Source organism: Thunnus thynnus, chromosome 15 (genome assembly GCF_963924715.1).
Source record: "Thunnus thynnus chromosome 15, fThuThy2.1, whole genome shotgun sequence".
Taxonomy (NCBI): Eukaryota; Metazoa; Chordata; class Actinopteri; order Scombriformes; family Scombridae; genus Thunnus; species Thunnus thynnus.
In genome coordinates, this window is record NC_089531.1 from 2,290,031 (window position 1) to 2,310,382 (window position 20,352).

A 20,352-nucleotide genomic window follows, 5' to 3' on the forward strand; every position below is an offset into this window, starting at 1 on the left:
CCACATTTCACCAATAAGTGGCACTACAGGAACATAATGAATTAAAATGGCCGTCACTCAATATTTATTTGTCTGATTCAGCCAAACTTCTGCTCAGTTCATCTTTGTACAAATCTCTGAGCTACTATAATGTCTGTGAGTGTTTTCTAGTTGATATCCAGTTATTTCTGCTGTTATAAGTAAAATCTGAAAATATTGAGTCTTTCTTGAGTTTAAAATATCATCTGACTGTAAAACAATATTTGCTGCTCAACATTTTCATATCCACAACTTTCAGGTCATTCACCTCTTCTCCAGGTAGTGACGGTGATGCTGATCATCAGGATTAAAGAAAGTATTACGATCACCACACGAACAGGCATCTGCCACAGGTAAGGAGAGGCTGGAAGACAAGAAAACATTCACAATCACTAATTAGTTTCTTTCATTTTAATCTTGGTATAGAGAATATTACTGTAAATCTAGTGTCTTTTCCACATAATCTGAATACATATCTTCATCTTTGAATTCATGTTTTCACATCTTCGTTGTAAGCTCTGACGTACACCTGTTACGACTTTGTTTCATCATGTGATCATACCTGTGTTTGTGTGTGCAGGTGTAGTTGAAGGTGTCTTTTTATCTTCTGTGTGGAATCGTTCAAGTCAAGGTTGTAGGTTTGTTTTTAACTTTGGTGGGACACTTTTTGTCGGACGGCCAAAATAGTTGTGTATGTGCACTTGGTCTCCATCTCTTTTCCTGCTCATATGTACACGTCACACACAGAAAGAGCCTGACTCTGCAAAATGTTTACTTTACAGCCTGTAGTTGATGTGTTAATGTGTTTGAATGATCTGTTGTAAAGTTTTCTAACCTCACCTCTGCAGCTCTACTTTTATAATTCAACATTTAGATCTGGTTCATTTTACTCATTTACTTGTTCATTTTCTATTTGGGTTTATTGACTTATTTATTGCAGTCATACCTGTGTTTGCAGCTGGTGGTGATGTTGATCCTTCATCATCATCTGTGCAGAAAATAGAAAATATATATTACAGAGCAGAAAATGTATTTTACTACAGCTAACTGTTTACAGAATGTCACAAAATGATTCGGTTTTTGAAAAAGTACCAACACTACTTTAATATTTGTGCTGAGTCAGCAACAGTTCAAGTTCTCACAACAAAAACCACCTGAATGTTGAGCATGTTGTGTGCTCGACTTCCTACTTCCTTGAAACTGTAGTTTCACTTGAACACAGTGTTAAAACTTTCCCAGGCTCTTATATCTGTATCTGTTTGTTTAATTACTGCATTTAAAGTGTTTTCTGTTGTTTTGTTCATTTAGATCGATCACCTTTAATCAGTTTAATTTAACATTAGATCTGTTTTTATCTTACTCCCTTTCTTCTTTTTGTTTCCGGGTTTCTTGGTGTGACTTTGTTTCTTTGTTGTTGTTGGTGGTGGTGCTGGTACAGTTGTTGTTGCTGTAGTCGTAGTTGAGGTTGTTGTTGCTGTAGTTGTAGTTGGGGTTGTTGGTGGTGGTGCTGGTCTTGTTGTTGTTGTTGTTTTTGTTGTTGGTGGTGGTGCTGGTACAGTTGTTGTTGCTGTAGTCGTAGTTGAGGTTGTTGTTGTTGTTGTTGTTGTCGGTGGTGTCCTGTTTTCTTCTGTGTGAGATGGAGGAAATAGATACAACAGGGCATCAAAATACATTTTACCACAGAAAGTTATGAAATCATTCATCAGTATTGAAACAGGAAATAGGTGATGGCCAGTTTTGTGGTGAGTTATCAAGCAGAGCAAATGTTCTCATGACTTAAACCACTTGAATGTTGAGGATATTGTTTCTGTTTAATTTGAAGCAGCATTAAAGTTTCTCTCTTATTTGAACTGATCATATTTGTTATTGTTCAGCCTTGTGTGTCGTTATATTTCTGCATATAACTCTCTGTAACACCAGGCTAGCTGTTTCCATCTGTTTCCAGTCTTTATGCTAAGCTAAGCTAACCGGCTGCTGGCTGTAGCTTCATGTTTAATGGACAGATATGAATGTGGTATCGATCTAAGTGGTGGTACCAGTTTTTCCTTTCATTTGTCATCCGTCTGTATTTTACATATACAGAATATACGTTGCCTGTAAAAAGTTTTCACCCCTCTTGGAATTTTACATGTCTTTTCACACCCATCAATAGAAAATACTCTTATGTGTCAAAGTAGAAACAGATCTCTACAAAGTGATCTAAATTAATAACAAATGTAAATACATCATCTGTTTTATTTGTAAAATATAGATCTGGAAAGACACTTGTAACTATCACATTCAAATAAATGTAGTGGAGTAAAAAGTACAATATTCTCCTCTGAGATCTAGTGGACAGGAAGTAGAAAGTAACATCAAATGGTTCCTAAAACTGTATTTAAGTAAATGTACTTAGTTACATTCCACCACTGGTTGATCTTCTCTTCTAACTCTCAGTAAGAAAGTTAAACATGTTAATAAATTTACCAAAATGTCAGATTATTCCTTTAAATAACTTCTTCTCTGTGCTTTACCTGCCTTCATATTTTTGTGTGTGTCTTTGAGTTCTTGTGTCTCACCTCTCTCAGACTGATCACCTTTGCTCACGTTTAGATACGCAGCTGGTTTTCCATCACAGTAGTACAGTCCAGAGTCACCAGGCTGCACGTCTGGTATATTCAGATACTTGTTAACAGCTGAAACATGACGCCTGATTTGTTGTTGTTTTCCATCAATCTCTCTGGTCCATGTTGGAACATGTGACCCTCCAACAACATCAGGACATGTCAGAGTGACGTTGGACTTCTCTGCAATACTGACTGTTGTTGTTCCTGTGAGCAACAAACATTAAGTTAGTAAAAACCAAGATTCATGTTTTATAGCATGCCATCATAAACACGTGTATTCATAATAAAGTCAGTGACACATGGAAGAGTTTTGTTCCAAAACAAGATTTTCTTTGATAAACTAACTTCTGTTTCTACACAAAGTGGAGAATTGTTACAGTCACTAAAAGTTCTCTTACTGTATTGATACCTAACTTAAAGCTGCACTAATATATTGGCTGATATCAGCTTATCAGACTGTTTGTGTCAGCCACTAATTAACAGAAACATCAGTACAGAAATATGACAGATAAATAAAGGTTTGAGGTCATTTAGAAACAGTTTCTGCACTGATGAGTTTATTTTTACACTGCAAAGTGTCCTGTGCAGAACACACTGTGATCACACTTTGAAGTGATGCTTATTGAAAATGTTATAATCTTAAACCAGCAGTCAGGTGTCCATATGAACAGTGAAAGAGGTTTTCCTCGCTGTAATCATTCCTCCTGTTCATACTGGATATTAAAAGATCCTTCAAATGTGCTTTCAATGGAAGTGATGGAGGCCAAAATCCACAGTGTGTCCACACAGTCATTTAAAAGTCTGTGTGAAGCTTCTATTCAGCTTCAGCAGTCTGAGTTAGTCATATCAAGTGGATATCTGACACATTTACAGTCTTTTTAGCATCAAATTCCCTCTTTGTGTTTCCTCGGACAGTGTTTCCCTGCTGAGCTGCAGGTGGAAGTATAGTAACAAAAAGAGGAACTTTGGCACTAAAAAGACTGTAACGTTGAAAGATATCTACTTGATTTGACTCATTTGGACGCTGAAGCTTCATATTAGCTTCAGATAAACTTTGAAATACATTTTTGCACAGAAGGAGGACTGTGGATTTTGTCCTCCATCACTTCCATTGTAAGGTCATTATGAAGGGATCTTCTAATGGTCAGTATGAACAGGAGGAATGATTACAACAAGAAAAACAGCTTTAATGTATATTTGAGCTCCTGACTGTTGGTTATAAGTTCCTAAATGAGGTTTTAGAGAAAAGGACTTAATTCAGGTGTTTGTTTCCTGTGTGACTCTACATGAACAAGACGACCTGTTCCTTTAAAAGGAAAAGAACAATAGAAATGACGTATTAGAGAACTTTAAAAAGATATTTTTCCTCACTGACCATAAAAAGCTGCACATATAAAAATACACAGAAATATTTAAGTAACTACAGTAACAAGAAGTTAATGTTATAAATTAATTCGGCCTCTATTCTTAACAGTCAGTGTGAAATTAAAACCTGGTTTTGAGTTATGAAAGTAATAAGTAATGATGATGTTATTTCTTACAATATATTTGTTATTGAAGTTAAAACAACATTTACCTTTGAAATGCATCATTTCATTAATATGTCAATGTATGTATTTAATCACAGTTTAGAAAATGAAAAGTGAAGCACAGAGACGAGACTTTGAAACAGGAAGAAACAGGAAGCAGAACAACTTTGACAGAGTTTGATGTTACCTGATGGGATCAACGTCAGTTCCACAGCTGCTTCATTATTACACAAGTATTTTCCAGAGTCTGAGACAGCAACTCTAGAGATGAACAGTGACTTATCTGCTGCTGAACTGTATCGTTTGTTGGGGTCATTGAATCTTTGCTCTCCGTCACCATCAACTATTAATATGTCAACTGTGTTTCCATTAATCTCTCTGCTCCACGTCACTTTACCCTCCACAGAGTGAGAACAACGCAGAGAGACTTGTTGCTCCTCTTTGACTATTTGATGGATTATTTCTGCAAAAGAAACACAGTTTACAAGAACTAAACATCCATTTTCAGAATGTCAACATTTCTAATATTGCAAAGAACTGAAAAGTTGTTTTCCATCAGAGTCAGAATCACATTTAACTGTCGAGTGCAAACTGCTAATCATGAAAAACATGAAGACCTTAAAGCATTACTGCACTTCACTTTTAACTTCTGACTTTACATCATTCACACCATCAGCTAATGTGTGTGTGGTGGGGGGGCAGTGGTCACAATGCACTGCAACCTTACATGCGGTTTTGTGTGCGTGCACATTTGTGCACCACCGTCTCTTGTCACTGTGTGAGTCTGTAGATATTTTAGATCATTTTTAGATCATATAAATATATGTAGGTTAGACTATGTTTGCACCTTCATATCACTGTTCATCTCTTTTTACTATCAATATTAATGTTTGTTTATAATATGTTTATTTAAATGGTCGTAGTGTATGTATTATATAATGTAATATATATATAAATTGTATATATATAATATAATATTTTTATTTTTGATTTCCTTTTCATCTTTATTATTATTTCTATCTTTAATCTTAGCAGCTATAAGCTAATCTAGGAGGGCCTAAACTGCATTTCACTGCACATTGTATTGTTTGTTTTGTGTACGTGACCAATAAACAACTTTGAACTTGATTTATTCAAATACATGAATATGACAATGAACCTGAACGTGTTTCAACAAATCACTAAAATCTCTATAAAATACTTTATACATCAGCTAAATTCACTGTATGGAGAAACTGACCTTTACCTTCAGACTACGATATGAACAATATGTAAAATACTGGAAACAATGGACAACATACTTTATATGTAAAAAGTAAAAGTAAGTAAATGTATTTGTACAGCAAGTGCTTTACAAGCACGTAATACAACATACAAAAAAGAAAGATTCATAGCAGATGAAGTGACCACCCAAGTCACATGATTAAATAGTGCAAAACTAAAAAACACAATAAAACCATAAAATGCTGACCTGGTGCTTACAGGTTACCCTGCCTGTCTAAACGAGTTTGTCTTTAGCTGCTTTTTAAATGAATCCACAGAGTCAGCAGACTGTGAGGGAGCAGGCAGAGCGTTACATAGTTTAGATGCTACGACTTCAAAAACTCGATCACCTCGAGTCTTAAGGCGTTTGTGTGAGACAGACAGCAAGCCTGACTGTGCAAAGCTCTGTAAGTAAGAATGAGAATCTTAAGGAGGAACTAAGTTAGATTTCTTTAATATGGACTGGATAGTAGCAGGAAATAATTATCAATACTTCCTATAAGATGTATCATGCTGCACTCTTTTAGCCTGAAAACACCAGTAAAAATAAAGAGTTGCACCACATTCATCACTCACTCTATGACATGAACAAACATGAACATTATTATTAAAGCTGATGAAAAAGAGTAAAGTTCTTACCTGCTGTCACATTACAGCCCAGAACTAAAGCTAACAGGCAGCTGCAGATGTTCATCCTCATCCTCCAACAGACTGAACCACAATGAACAGAGACAGTTTCTATCTGAGAGGAGAACAGGAACTCAGTGTATACGTGTGTTCATCTGACTTTAAAAGCCACACTTCAACTTCTTAAATGTCTTTCTTTTTCTTTCTTTCTTTGTGGTTAATGAACACTGATGAGGAAACTCTAGTGTGAACAGTGTGATCATGTTTCACACGGACAGTTCCAGGACATGAAAGTAACTCAAATGACTTTATAACATATTAGTTATTATTGTTTTTAAACTGAGACTGAGAGACTTTAAAGTTTTACTCGCTGATATTTTGTGTGTGTTTGTGTGTGTGTGTGTGTGTGTGTGTGTGTGTGTGTGTGTGTGTGTGATGGTTGTTTTGTGTGAATGAACTGTCTTCTTGTGATCTTGTATGTATGTAATTTGTTCTCAGGTCTCTTGCTGAAGAGATTTTGGTCTCAATGTGATTTCCTGAATAGATAAAGATGAACTAACTAACAAATTAGATTCACAGATCTTTTAAAACATGTTTTAATTAATTTGTTTGCAGATTCATTCTTTTTAATTTTAGGAAAGTGATGATTTGATTTGTACACAAAGGTATTCACATATTATAAAAACACACTTTTACCTACATACAGTATGTTCCAACACTGTCTCATAAATTACCTTCATCTACGACTTAATAACAGCAAATATAAAATTGATCTGATGAATCTATGTCCAATATTTACTCTCTTTTAGCTTTGGTTATTTCTCCTTGAACTCCTGACAACAATATCTGGCTCTTTATCTCATCACCATTGAAAGACTAACGAGCAGGTCAAAGAAACTCAAACTAATCAACTTAAAATCATTGAAAGACAGCTGATCTGAACAATGAGAGCTGCCGAAGAAAGAAGAAACCAAACCACCACATTCTGGGTGAACACAGTCCGAGACAGATGCAGCAGAACTTTCCAGCCAGATATCTAACCACACAGAGACCACTCGAGCACAGAAGCTGTTCAGCAGCAACCATATATTTTGATTTAGAGGAAACATGACGTGCTTCCTGCATGACAAACCTCTCAGTGAGGGGACATTTTTTCTATTCCCCAGAACTTTAATCTGATCTGGTGTCATAACAGAGAAGCAGTGACACTGATGCAGGCGGTCGGGTCACTAATGCTAAATACAGACACACTGATGGTGTTTTCACAATATCACAGAAAAACTGCTTTTGTGTGCGTCTTCATCATTGTATTTGTGGTTTGTTGCGACGGCTCTGCGCAGGTGCACCAAAAGATCAAATGTGTTGAACTTTGACCCCAGTTGAACTAACCTTTGTAGATGCTGTTGACCACTGCTTGAACTGAAAGATGGACTCAAGACAAATTACTTTTGTTTTTGAATTTCCAGAACTGGACAATAACAAACCCGACCTCATATCAAGACCAGACAAAAAATATATTTGCTTGGTTAAATATCAGCAAGCAGATGTTGCCTCGTTTGGGACTGTCTCATCCACTGTGTGGGAGACAGAGAGCTCAATCAAATTATCCAATATCCTTATTTTCAACAATCATTGCTTTGCAGCAAAACACTTAACTCTGATCCAGGAAACAAGGTGGTTCAATAGTGTTAAAAGGAAAGTCACACATAGAACATGAAGCAGAAATGACTTCTACATAAGTTTATTAATAATCGGTACACAAAAATAGAAATAGGGAAGGATGTGTAACTCTAGTCATTGGTGTGTAGTGCAGAGTTGGGTGGAGAGTATGTGTGAAATGTGACATCATACAAAGAAAAAACAAAGAACAACAAGTCTGAACAATCCTCTGAATTTATTCTACTGTATTCAGAAATTTCCAGATCTGCATCAAAATGCACAAAGTGAAAGAAAATGATGCTGAGCAGCTGATGGTGACTGATGATTGTTTGGAGAAAAGTTCACTTCTGTCCAGGAATATTAGAGCTCAGTTTGTACAAGGATGAATTGTGCAATCTGTCATGTAGCTGTAGCATCACCCATAGAGGAAATGCCATCAACTACACTACTGCTACACAAACATATTTAAATGGCTTTAATGGCTCAGTGATCATGACTCAGACTTACTAAAAGTTTGCACAATTACTGAGGTGTTTTCCACAAGTATTGAATGTAATTCAGATGCATTTTTAATTATTTTATATTATTCATTTACATCTTGTTTTATATAACAAACTGGCAGATAAATGCTTCTCAAATCACTCGGAAAGAAAGGGAATAATTGGATGTGTTTCCCAAAATGTTGATCTATTATAAATAACAAAAAATCAATAGTTCTAATGCATTTTCACATTATATACAGCATTTATAGACATGTCATTTTAAACTTCAGACAGTTGTCATCCAGGTGTTGAAGGCAGTGCTGACGATGTTGATGATGAGAAGAGGATTGCAATTATTATAAGAAGAAACACCGGTCACAAGAAAGGAGCATCTGGAAGATAAGTGAACATAATCACAACCTCATCAGTCGTCAAGTACAAAGATGTGCAGAGTGAAAAACAAGATTCATGTCTTATAATTCATTATTATCTGCTGTCATGCATTCAGGATAAAGTCATTGGCTGAGTGAAGAGTTGAGGGAAAACCCAGCTCAGGAATAACAAGGGAATAAGAGGGTAATATCTTGTGAACTACAGGGTAATACAGGTAATACAATTATGCACTTTGATGACAAAGGGCATATAATATAACAGAGTAATATGCCAAAGATAATAATGTAAATATTGTGTTTTGATTCTCATGTCAATCTGTGGTAGATAAAAAAGCAAACTTAACATGAATGAAAGGTGTTTTGTGATTTTGGAGACTGTGTGCCCTGCATCTGCGTCTGCATCTGCGTCTGCGATAAGAGCTGGTCCGAGCAGGATTTATCGCAAACGTAATTTTATGCCAAAATAAGCATCAAAACTGAACTGCGTCAGCTAATAAACACAGTCTCAGCTGCTGCTCTCCTCCCACGTCGGCTGAAGCAGCTCCTTTGGTGTCCAGAAATGACCAAACAGGCACAGACGCAAAAAATAGACTTATGTTCGATGAAAACTGCATAAAGACTGCGTTTACCTGCCGCTGGGCTTGTGCCGGCAGGAAAATAGGGACCTCAGTATAATTACCATGAATCAGGGCTGGAAAATGAACAAACACATTTCCACCAAATTCTATAGTTATACTCCTTTAGAGACTAAACATTAAAGTTATTACCTGGAAACATTGGTGGTAATTTCTGCATAATAATCACTAATCAGTGATGTAAAATGCTGAACTACCACTTTCTACTTCATTTTGTGGTTCTGCTACGGAGCCTCTTAACATCCACCCTTTTTTTGGAATTTCCACCCATGTGGCATACCCGAATGGAAACGCTGATAACAGAAGAACTGTGAGGCCACAATGCATGTATTAGGCTTCATTTGAAAGGTAACATCTTCTAGTTCCTGGAAATGTGCTTGATTAGCATGTAGCTAAAACACAACCGAAACTACAACATTTCAAATATGGCTCAAAAAAGTGTTTTTGCTCCTCATCTATAATGAGTCATATTGGAATAACAATAACTAGGACATGCTTTATGCCAGAACTATGCAAATCACCACACATCTTCTACATCTTGTCAACCACACCTGTATAAAATTCCAGACCTCTAGACCTGATCAGATCGAGGGAGTTTTTAGTTTGTGTTGTCACTGGTGTCCCCGAACCTCTCCAAAATGTCTCTTAGTGGTCAGATTGTGTCAATTGTTTTTACTCATTACTGCGGTTCTTACAGCAAAACTATTGTGTGTGTTTCCAGGTCTGAAATAAAAGATTTTACAGTATGTTTATTGTGAATGTGATGATATTACACTGATATTATTATATGAGTATTGTGAGACCATGGAACTAATTATCACCCCTCTATTTCCTTTTTGCTAATAGTATTATGCCACCTAGTATTACGTCTACTGATAGATTTTACAATTACCTTATTACTGAGTAAATATTAACTCTGATAAAACCCGATGAGCTTTTGTTAAACCATTTTTACCTTGAGATGTTTTTTATACATTATTACCCTCCTGTTTTGATATTAGCAAGATTTAACCAGTTTATTACCAGAGTATTACTGAGACGATTTCACCTCCTTATTACCTCGTTATTACTGAGCTTGAATGTAAAGTGTTTATGAGTTGAACTCTGAAACAAGATCTTATTTGAGACACTAACACCTGCAGTGGATGACACTTACTTACTGACGCTTTACTTAAAGATACTCTGTGAATTTGTTACAGCTCACAGTGAGCTGAGAGAATTTAACAAACACAACAAATAACTGCTCGATTACAGTAACAGCAGTAAATATGATTAATTTTAAAGTTATGAGTCATATGTGCATCCTTTTTATGCTGCACAATATTTTGATACAACATAAAATTTTTCACAATAAACTTTAAACAACATATGCAACATTTACAAATCAAACCTTACAATTGTTAAGTGGAAATTAGATTTTTTAAATATTGTTTTTGATTCAGAAAAAAAACTAATAAAGTTTAATGTTACCTGATGGGATCACTGTCAGATCCGCAGCTGGTTCGTCGTTACAGAAGTATTTTCCTGCATTTGAGAGAGCAGCTCTGTGAATGTGCAGCAACTTGTCTGCTAAAGAACTGTATTTCTTATAAGGATCATGAACATGTTTTATGTCTCTGTCGCCATCGACTGTCAGTACATCTAATTTGATTTTTTTTCTCTCTCTGCTCCACGTCACTTTACCCTCCACAGAGTGAGGGCAGCGCAGAGTGATTGAATCCTTCTCCTCGATTACTTCATGGATTATTTGTGTAAAAGAAACACAGATTGCAGTGAAAATATCGAACATAGTATTATTAGTAATATTATGAGAATGTCCTGTCTAGTAGATGGTTTAATAACAGTCAGAATAATATTTAAATGTCAAAATTGAGCAGTGAGCAAACATTGAATCTGACTTTGTGTCTCTTTCTAAAGAGGAGATGGATCAACTTTTAACTAATGGCTTTATTGATGGTTAATAAATAATCTATTAATGCTTTATAGATCAGTTATAAGACAGTAATTAGAGCAACTTTGCCACAAAATCCCTTTGGCTGGTGTTCATCCTCACTCACGCTGACTTTTTCTTTTTAGCTCTTTTTGTATTCATCACGTTGGGCCTTCTGGACCAAAACCCACCTATTAACAATACTAACATTTACACATGTAGACTTGATATATCAATATAAAAACACTTAAATAATGACTTAATGATATTTATAACCACAGACATGATGGCTTAGTACAGTATTTATTAATAACATTTATAATTGCATTATTACCAAATAAATAAATGATAAACACCAGCGAAGGGAATTTTTCACGTAAATATTGACAACCCAAACCTTGTTCCTATTAGATAAAGAAATGTAGGTTTAATTATATCACACAGTTCATTCACTTATTCAATTTTCATGTTTTTAAAGATTTTAATAGAGTGAATCTAAAAGAGAACCTAAAATAATGTAAACAGGTATGTACACTAGGGGTGCACGATTCAGGAAATCTCACGATTCGATTCACAATCGATTCGCGATTCAATACAATAGATTTGATTCTAGATTGATGTTTTGAGTTCCTCTTTCCATTTGACTACAGCAGACAGTCTGTCAAAGGCAAAAAAAGTTTCGGAAATGCAAAAATGACACATACAAGTCATTTTAAAGGTTTGCAGCAAGTTGCTTTATTTCTAAATACTGAAATGTCCATATATAAGCTGTCATGACATTGCGGCTACATATTCTCTTCACCCCTGCTGCATGCGTAAATGCAAAGTAACAGTAAGTCAACATCACTACAATAATAATTGTAATTCTTTTTAAAGTATATTCAATTATCATATTTAGCTGTAATATGGCTACTGTGATGATTTAAAAATACAGGATAAAGAGACTGAATATATTTTTAATAGTTATAACTATTAAAAATCTCAAAAGTCAATGCATGCCAACCTGCTTCACACTTCTGTTTTAATGATATTCATATTTTCACACACTATTGATGTTTCCCAATATTTACATAATGATGCATACAGTAAAACCAAAAGCAGCAGGAACATGACAATGAGTTGTGAGCTGCATGTTTGTGTATGAGAGATGTTGTCAATATAAATTTAGCCCAAAACTGTTTAGCTGTGCGGGTTGTTCAGCACCTCTGTCAACCAGACCTGTTTCCTGTCAGACTGTATGAGGATGAACACTGTTGACAGGTTGGTTTTTACCGCTCTTGTTTCTGTGTGATGGAGGATCAGAGATGATTTTCTGTTTCTGCTGTGTGTTGCTTCTGTATCTGTTGCGCTACAATGGAGAGAAGGTAAACATAGAGATGATTAAAGATATTTTCAATTCACGTCTGTTGCAACTTCATCAGTCAGCATCACACATTTAAAAGAGTGCATTATGTTTATGTTAATGGTTACAGTAATGAGGAACATGACATGTCTGTCCATGTCTTTGTCTGTTAATTATGAGGATATCTCAAAGGCTACTTCTTCAATTTTAAAGATATGTGGTAGAAAGTTGGGCCTTGGGACAATGAATGTGAGAAAGAACCAATTATAGCAATAGCACCATCATGTGGCCGTTCTGAGGCACTTCACGTTTTGGCTCATGATTCCTGAAATGTTGAGTGGAGAGGCTGAATTATTTTTCATGGTTAAAAAAATAAAACCTATAAATATAGACCACTGTTGGGACTACATGTGGACCACAGTTTACCACATGTTTCAAGACTCCAAGAAACCTGAGCCCTGGGGGTTCACACCCAAAGTGTGAAGCTCCACCCATGGATCCAGGTTATCAAAACTAGAGACTCCCCTCTTATCTCTCTCTTTCTCCTCCAGTCACCAGGTGACTGCAGCCATCTTGCCATTGCCCTCCCCCACCACCACCACACACACATACACACACACACACACACACACACACACACACACACACACACATGCACACTCACACTTGTATATAGGTACACTTAGCTAGATTAGTATTGTGTGTTTTGCTATTTTACCTGTTTGTTAAATAAATGCTTTTGGATATACCTGTTGTCTTTTTTAATATTGCACAAGAATGAGTTTTGCCAACCTCTGCTCTGCAAAGAACTCCAAAATCCTTCAACCTTAACTAGCTATTGATATGGTAATTTTGTTTATAGTTATTAACTTAATTTTTAATCGAAGTTCCAAATTGATAGATTAGTACACTTTGAAACTGAATTGGCTATCTTTTTCCCTGACTCCAGGGTGGTGCCCCATTATTATTAATTTCATTAATGATTTTATAATATATTAATTGATTTTAATAATTAATAATTATCTTTGATAATCATTAATCATTGCTGATAGCCAAACTTGTAGCCACGGCCCAACACCACACACATTTACACCCAAACAGAGTTTCACTACTCACATCTGATCAATTTGAATCAAAGCTGATACATATAATATTTGAATGAGACTGAAAAAAAGTTATTATGACCATTTTCTATAATTTCAGTAAGTGTGACAGATCTGACATAAACTGCTATGACTCATAAATTCAAATTTAGATGACATGTGCACATTTCAACTTTGAACCATCCTGGTTCATTTGACCACATTTCACCAATAAGTGGCGCTACAGGAACATAATGAATTAAAATGGCCGTCACTCAATATTTATTTGTCTGATTCAGACAAACTTCTGCTCAGTTCATCTTTGTACAAATCTCTGAGCTACTATAATGTCTGTGAGTGTTTGCTAGTTGATATCCAGTTATTCCTGCTGTTATAAGTAAAATCTGAAAATACTGAGTCTTTCTTGAGTTTAAAATATCATCTGACTGTAATTTTTAAAACAATATTTGCTGCTCAACATTTTCATATCCACAACTTTCAGGTCATTCACCTCTTCTCCAGGTATTGACGGTGATGCTGATCATCAGGATTAAATAAAGTATTACGATCACCACACGAACAGGCATCTGCCACAGGTAAGGAGAGTCTGGAAGACAAGGAAACATTCACAATCACTAATTAGTTTCTTCCATTTTAATCTTAGTGAATATTACTGTAAATCTAGTGTCTTTTCCACATACTCTGAATACATATCTTCATCTTTGAATTCATGTTTTCACATCTTCGTTGTAAGCTCTGACGTACACCTGTTACGACTTTGTTTCATCATGTGATCATACCTGTGTTTGTGTGTGCAGGTGTAGTTGAAGGTGTCTTTTTATCTTCTGTGTGGGATCGTTCAAATCAAGGTTGTAGGTTTGTTTTTAACTTTGGTGGGACATTTTTTGTCGGACGGCCAAAACAGTTGTGTATGTGCACTTGGTCTCCATCTCTTTTCCTGCTCATATGTACACGTCACACACAGAAAGAGCCTGACTCTGCAAAATGTTTACTTTACTGAATATGCATTTGATAACCTGCCTGACACCAAACTTGTATCATGAGTTTTTATTGATATAAATCTGAGACCAAAATTAATATTTAAAATTAACATTTAATAGACCGTCACAGTAAATGTTACAAAAATAAATGTATAACAGCCTGTAGTTGATGTGTTAATGTGTTTGAATGATCTGTTGTAAAGTTTTCTAACCTCACCTCTGCAGCTCTACTTTTATAATTCAACATTTAGATCTGGTTCATTTTACTCATTTACTTGTTCATTTTCTATTTGGGTTTATTGACTTATTTATTGCAGTCATACCTGTGTTTGCAGCTGGTGGTGATGTTGTAGAAGTTGTTGTAGGTGATGTTGTTTTTTTTTTATCTTCTGTGCAGAATAGAGAAAATATATATTACAGGGCAGAAAATGTATTTTACTACAGCTAACTGTTTACAGAATGTCACAAAATGATTCAGTTTTTGAAAAAGTAACAACACTACTTTAATATTTGTGCTGAGTCAGCAACAGTTCAAGTTCTCACAACAAAAACCACCTGAATGTTGAGCATGTTGTGTGCTCGACTTCCTACATTGAAACTATAGTTTCACTTGAACACAGTGTTAAAACTTTCCCAGGCTCTTATATCTGTATCTGTTTGTTTAATTACTGCATTTAAAGTGTTTTCTGTTGTTTTGTTCATTTAGATCGATCACCTTTAATCAGTTTAATTTAACATTTAGATCTGTTTTATCTTACTCCCTTTCTTCTTTTTGTTTCCGGGTTTCTTGGTGTGACTTTGTTTCTTTGTTGTTGTTGTTGTTGGTGGTGTCCTGTTTTCTTCTGTGTGAGATGGAGGAAATAGATACAACAGGGCAGCAAAATGCATTTTACCACAGAAAGTTATGAAATCATTCATCAGTTTTGAAACAGGAAATAGGTGATGGCCAGTTTTGTGGTGAGTTATCAAGCAGAGCAAATGTTCTCATGACTTAAAGCACTTGAATGTTGAGGATATTGTTTCTGTTTAATTTGAAGCAGCATTAAAGTTTCTCTTTTATGTGAACTGATCATATTTGTTATTGTTCAGCCTTGTGTGTCGTTATATTTCTGCATATAACTCTCTGTAACACCAGGCTAGCTGTTTCCATCTGTTTCCAGTCTTTATGCTAAGCTAAGCTAACCGGCTGCTGGCTGTAGCTTCATGTGTAATGGACAGATATGAATGTGGTATCGATCTAAGTGGTGGTACCAGTTTTTCCTTTCATTTGTCACCCGTCTGTATTTTACATATACAGAATATACGTTGCCTGTAAAAAGTTTTCACCCCTCTTGGAATTTTACATGTCTTTTCACACCCATCAATAGAAAATACTCTTATGTGTCAAAGTAGAAACACATCTCTACAAAGTGATCTAAATTAATTACAAATATAAATACATCATCTGTTTTATTTGTAAAATATAGATCTGGAAAGACACTTGTAACTATCACATTCAAATAAATGTAGTGGAGTAAAAAGTACAATATTCTCCTCTGAGATCTAGCGGACAGGAAGTAGAAAGTAACATCAAATGGTTCCTAAAAACTGTATTTAAGTAAATGTACTTAGTTACATTCCACCACTGGTTGATCTTCTCTTCTAACTCTCAGTAAGAAAGTTAAACATGTTAATAAAGTTACCAAAATGTCAGATTATTCCTTTAAATAACTTCTTCTCTGTGCTTTAGCTGCCTTCATATTTTTGTGTGTGTCTTTGAGTTCTTGTGTCTCACCTCTCTCAGACTGATCACCTTTGATCACATTTAGATTTGCAGCTGGTTTTCCATCACAGTAGTACAGTCCAGAGTCACCAGGCTGCACGTCTGGTATATTCAGATACTTGTCAACAGCTGAAACATGAGGCCTGATTTGTTGTTGTTTTCCATCAATCTCTCTGGTCCATGTTGGAACATGTAACCCTCCATCAGGACATGTCAGAGTGACGTTGGACTTCTCTGCAATACTGACTGTTGTTGTTCCTGTGAGCAACAAACATTAAGTTAGTAAAAACCAAGATTCATGTTTTATAACATGCCATCATAAACACATGTATTCATGATAAAGTCAGTGACACATGGAAGAGTTTTGTTCCAAAACAAGATTTTCTTTGATAAACTAACTTCTGTTTCTACACAAAGTGGAGAATTGTTACAGTCACTAAAAGTTCTCTGACTGTATTGATACCTAACTTAAAGCTGCACTAATATATTGGCTGATATCAGCTTATCAGACTGTTTGTGTCGGCCACTTATTAACAGAAACATCAGTACAGAAATATGACAGATAAATAAAGGTTTGAGGTCATTTAGAAACAGTTTCTGCACTGATGAGTTTATTTTTACGCTGCAAAGTTTCCTGTGCAGAACACACTGTGATCACACTTTGAAGTGATGCTTATTGAAAATGTTATAATCTTAAACCAGCAGTCAGGTGTCCATATGAACAGTGAAAGAGGACTGAAAAAGACTGTAACGTTGAAAGATATCTACTTAATTTGACTCATTTGGACGCTGAAGCTTCATATTAGCTTCAGATAAACTTTTAAATACATTTTTGCACAGAAGGAGGACTGTGGATTTTGTCCTCCATCACTTCCATTGTAAGGTCATTATGAAGGGATCTTCTAATGGTCAGTATGAACAGGAGGAATGATTACAGCAAGAAAAACAGCTTTAATGTTCATTTGAGCTCCTGACTGTTGGTTATAAGTTCCTAAATGAGGTTTTAGAGAAAAGGACTTAATTCAGGTGTTTGTTTCCTGTGTGACTCTACATGAACAAGACGACCTGTTCCTTTAAAAGGAAAAGAACAATAGAAATGACGTATTAGAGAACTTTAAAAAGATATTTTTCTTCACTGACCATAAAAATATGTTTATTAATTTACCACAAACAAAGTAAAGCACATCACATAAAAAAATCAAATAAAATGATTAACGTATAAAAATACACAGAAATATTTAAGTAACTACAGTAACAAGAAGTTAATGTTATAAATTAATTCGGCCTTTATTCTTAACAGTCAGTGTGAAATTAAAACCTGGTTTTGAGTTATGAAAGTAATAAGTAATGATGATGTTGTTTCTTACAATATATTTGTTATTGAAGTTAAAACCACATTTACCTTTGAAATGCATCATTTCATTAATATGTCAATGTATGTATTTAATCACAGTTTAGAAAATGAAAAGTGAAGCACAGAGACGAGACTTTGAAACAGTAAGAAACAGGAAGCAGAACAACTTTGACAGAGTTTGATGTTACCTGATGGGATCACCGTCAGTTCCACAGCTGCTTCATTATTACACAAGTATTTTCCAGAGTCTGAGACAGCAACTCTAGAGATGAACAGTGACTTATCTACTAATAAACCGTATCGTTTGTGGGGGTCATTAAATCTTTGCTCTCTGTCACCATCAGCTATAAATATGTCAACTGTGTTTCCGTTAATCTCTCTGCTCCACGTCACTTTACCCTCCACAGAGTGAGAACAACGCAGAGAGACTTGTTGCTCCTCTTTGACTATTTGATGGATTATTTCTGCAAAAGAAACACAGTTTACAATAACTAAACATCCATTTTCAGAATGTCAACATTTCTAATATTGCAAAGAGCTGAAAAGTTGTTTTCCATCAGAGTCAGAATCACATTTAACTGTCGAGTGCAAACTGCTAATCATGAAAAACATGAAGACCTTAAAGCATTACTGCACTTCACTTTTAACTTCTAACTTTACATCATTCACACCATCAGCTAATGTGTGTGTGTGTGGTGGGGGGGCAGCGGTCACAATGCACTGCAACCTTACATGTGGTTTTGTGTGCGTGCACATTTGTGCACCACCGTCTCTTGTCACTGTGTGAGTCTGTAGATATTTTAGATCATTTTTAGATCATATAAATATATGTAGGTTAGACTATGTTTGCACCTTCATATCACTGTTCATCTCTTTTTACTATCAATATTAATGTATAATATTAATGTATTAATATATATATATATATATATATATAAAATAACATTTTTATTTTTGATTTCCTTTTCATCTTTATTATTATTTCTATCTTTAATCTTAGCAGCTATAAACTAATCTAGGAGGGCCTAAACTGCATTTCACTGCACATTGTATTGTTTGTTTTGTGTACGTGACCAATAAACAACTTTGAACTTGATTTATTCAAATACATGAATATGACAATGAACCTGAATGTGTTTCAACAAATCACTAAAATCTCTATAAAATACTTTATACATCAGCTAAATTCACTGTATGGAGAAACTGACCTTTACCTTCAGACTACGATATGAACAATATGAAAAAAACTGGAAACAATGGACAACATACTTTATATGTAAAAAGTAAAAGTAAGTAAATGTATTTGTACAGCAAGTGCTTTACAAGCACGTAATACAACATACAAAAAAGAAAGATTCATAGCAGATGAAGTGACCACCCAAGTCACATGATTAAATAGTGCAAAACTAAAAAACACAATAAAACCATAAAATGCTGACCTGGTGCTTACAGGTTACCCTGCCTGTCTAAACGAGTTTGTCTTTAGCTGCTTTTTAAATGAATCCACAGAGTCAGCAGACTGTGAGGGAGCAGGCAGAGCGTTACATAGTTTAGATGCTACGACTTCAAAAACTCGATCACTACGAGTCTTAAGGCGTTTGTGTGAGACAGACAGCAAGCCTGACTGTGCAAAGCTCTGTAAGTAAGAATGAGAATCTTAAACGGGATCCTAAATGTGACAGAGGCAACCTTTACTGGAACAACAACCAGAACCTCCGTCTCATCAGCACTGAGCTGTAACAACTTTTCTGCCGTCCAGTCTCTAATAGCGTTCAGACAGTCGAGGAGCCTGGGAGTGTAGATACAGGCCTCTAGTTCTCTGGCAAAGCAGGAACTAAGTTAGATTTCTTTAATATGGGCTGGATAGTAGCAGCTTAAAATAGGAAGGGAAACATCCCGAAGACAAAGAAGAATTAACAATAGCTCAATTAATTAATTAATTAATTATCAATACTTCCTATAAGATGTATCATGCTGCACTCTTTTAGCCTGAAAACACCAGTAAAAATAAAGAGTTGCACCACATTCATCACTCACTCTATGACATGAACAAACATGAACATTATTATTAAAGCTGATGAAAAAGAGTAAAGTTCTTACCTGCTGTCACATTACAGCCCAGAACTAAAGCTAACAGGCAGCTGCAGATGTTCATCCTCATCCTCCAACAGACTGAACCACAATGAACAGAGACAGTTTCTATCTGAGAGAAGAACAGGAACTCAGTGTATACGTGTGTTCATCTGACTTTAAAGGCTGCACTCTCACCTCCAAAATATCTTTCTTTCTTTCTTTGTGGTTAATGAACACTGATGAGGAAACTCTAGTGTGAACAGTGTGATCATGTTTCACACGGACAGTTCCAGGACATGAAAGTAACTCAAATGACTTTATAACATATTAGTTATTATTGTTTTTAAACTGAGACTGAGAGACTTTAAAGTTTTACTCGCTGATATTTTTTAGTTTTTTGTTTTAATGTGTGTATGTGTGTGTGTGTGTGTGTGTGTGTGTGTGTGTGTGTGTGGTTGTTTTGTGTGAATGAACTGTCTTCTTGTGATCTTGTATGTATGTAATTTGTTCTCAGGTCTCTTGCTGAAGAGATTTTGGTCTTAATGTGATTTCCTGAACAGATAAAGATGAACTAACTAACAAATTAGATTCACAGAT

At 35.4% G+C, this 20,352-nt stretch overlaps 2 protein-coding genes across 3 annotated transcripts in view; both read right to left on the reverse strand.

Annotated features, from left to right (window-relative positions):
• The window catches only part of LOC137198158 (transcription initiation factor TFIID subunit 12-like), a 153,598-nt gene extending 133,540 nt beyond the window's left edge, over positions 1–20,058 (reverse strand). Inside the window, exons 1-5 of the mRNA XM_067611820.1 lie at positions 19,783–20,058; positions 17,871–18,146; positions 16,341–16,586; positions 15,325–15,408; positions 14,890–14,955 (exon numbers count right to left, since the gene is read on the reverse strand). Coding sequence (XP_067467921.1) covers positions 14,890–14,955; positions 15,325–15,408; positions 16,341–16,586; positions 17,871–18,146; positions 19,783–19,843 — 733 coding nt within the window. The 5' untranslated portion in view covers positions 19,844–20,058. The remainder of the gene's footprint in view (positions 1–14,889; positions 14,956–15,324; positions 15,409–16,340; positions 16,587–17,870; positions 18,147–19,782) is intronic.
• LOC137198161 (glycogen [starch] synthase-like) lies at positions 1,267–6,341 on the reverse strand. Of its 2 annotated transcripts, XM_067611830.1 has the most exons (4): positions 6,056–6,275; positions 4,341–4,616; positions 2,577–2,828; positions 1,267–1,645 (listed from the first exon to the last, which is right to left on the reverse strand). In XM_067611830.1, exons 1-4 carry the CDS (start codon positions 6,114–6,116, stop codon positions 1,347–1,349), a joined length of 888 nt encoding a protein of 295 aa, XP_067467931.1. In that variant the 5' UTR covers positions 6,117–6,275; the 3' UTR covers positions 1,267–1,346. The 2 variants fall into 2 exon arrangements, 1 of the variants encoding a protein (XP_067467931.1); XR_010931595.1 differs by lacking the exons at positions 1,267–1,645; positions 2,577–2,828; positions 4,341–4,616 and adding an exon at positions 5,268–5,821 and having other exon boundaries at positions 6,056–6,341.
• Positions 20,059–20,352: the final 294 nt, after the last annotated feature.

Bases quoted from the DNA above. Each gene is read 5' to 3' on its own strand.
- LOC137198161 (XM_067611830.1), bottom strand. From the start codon at position 6,116: ATGAGGATGAACATCTGCAGCTGCCTGTTAGCTTTAGTTCTGGGCTGT. The intron at 2,829-4,340 runs GTAACATCAAAC...TGTTGCTCACAG, and splicing joins ACTGACGTTGATCCCATCAG to GAACAACAACAGTCAGTATT. The intron at 1,646-2,576 runs GTGAGACACAAG...CATCTCACACAG, and splicing joins AGGTGATCAGTCTGAGAGAG to AAGAAAACAGGACACCACCG.